The sequence below is a fragment of the Penaeus monodon genome, chromosome 25, assembly GCF_015228065.2.
Source record: "Penaeus monodon isolate SGIC_2016 chromosome 25, NSTDA_Pmon_1, whole genome shotgun sequence".
NCBI lineage: Eukaryota > Metazoa > Arthropoda > Malacostraca > Decapoda > Penaeidae > Penaeus > Penaeus monodon.
In genome coordinates this window covers 34,764,017-34,764,423 of record NC_051410.1, presented here as the reverse complement: position 1 = coordinate 34,764,423, position 407 = coordinate 34,764,017, and the positions used below count along the sequence as shown (strand labels likewise).

Sequence of the window (407 nt, the reverse complement as noted above, 5' to 3'; positions counted from 1 at the left end):
TTTTCCCTTATCTATGTTTAGTTCACATGAAGTTCGTCTCCGTTATTTTGCCGCATAACAACAACGGCCATTATGAACAGCCATAACGCTAATCGTAACACAAGAGTATAATTGACTCATATTTTTTTTAAGACTATAAGCACAGTTACCCTATTTGGAGTTTACAGATAGAGAAAAAATGTGTCTAGAGTACTCATAAGTGATTATTCATTTTCAGAGCTATTCCAGAAGCGAACAGAAAACGGAAATTAATTCCCACTCCGTGACTCTAGCTGTGACGTCATCGATTATCAGCCTACCTGCGGACAGCGTATAAAAGCCGAGGACGAAGCTGGTGGTTGTCAGTCGTCCATTCCGGATTCCTTACGACAAACGTTCATCATGAAGGTCGCGGTAAGGATTTTTCC

The 407-nt window shown here is 40.5% G+C and overlaps 1 protein-coding gene across 1 annotated transcript in view; it reads left to right on the top strand.

Moving 5' to 3' along the window:
* Nucleotides 1-325: 325 nt before the first annotated feature.
* The window catches only part of LOC119589181, an 8,317-nt gene continuing 8,235 nt past the window's right edge, over nucleotides 326-407 (top strand). The window contains exon 1 of the mRNA XM_037937776.1: nucleotides 326-393. Within this exon, the coding sequence (XP_037793704.1) occupies nucleotides 382-393 (12 nt within the window). The 5' untranslated portion in view covers nucleotides 326-381. The remainder of the gene's footprint in view (nucleotides 394-407) is intronic.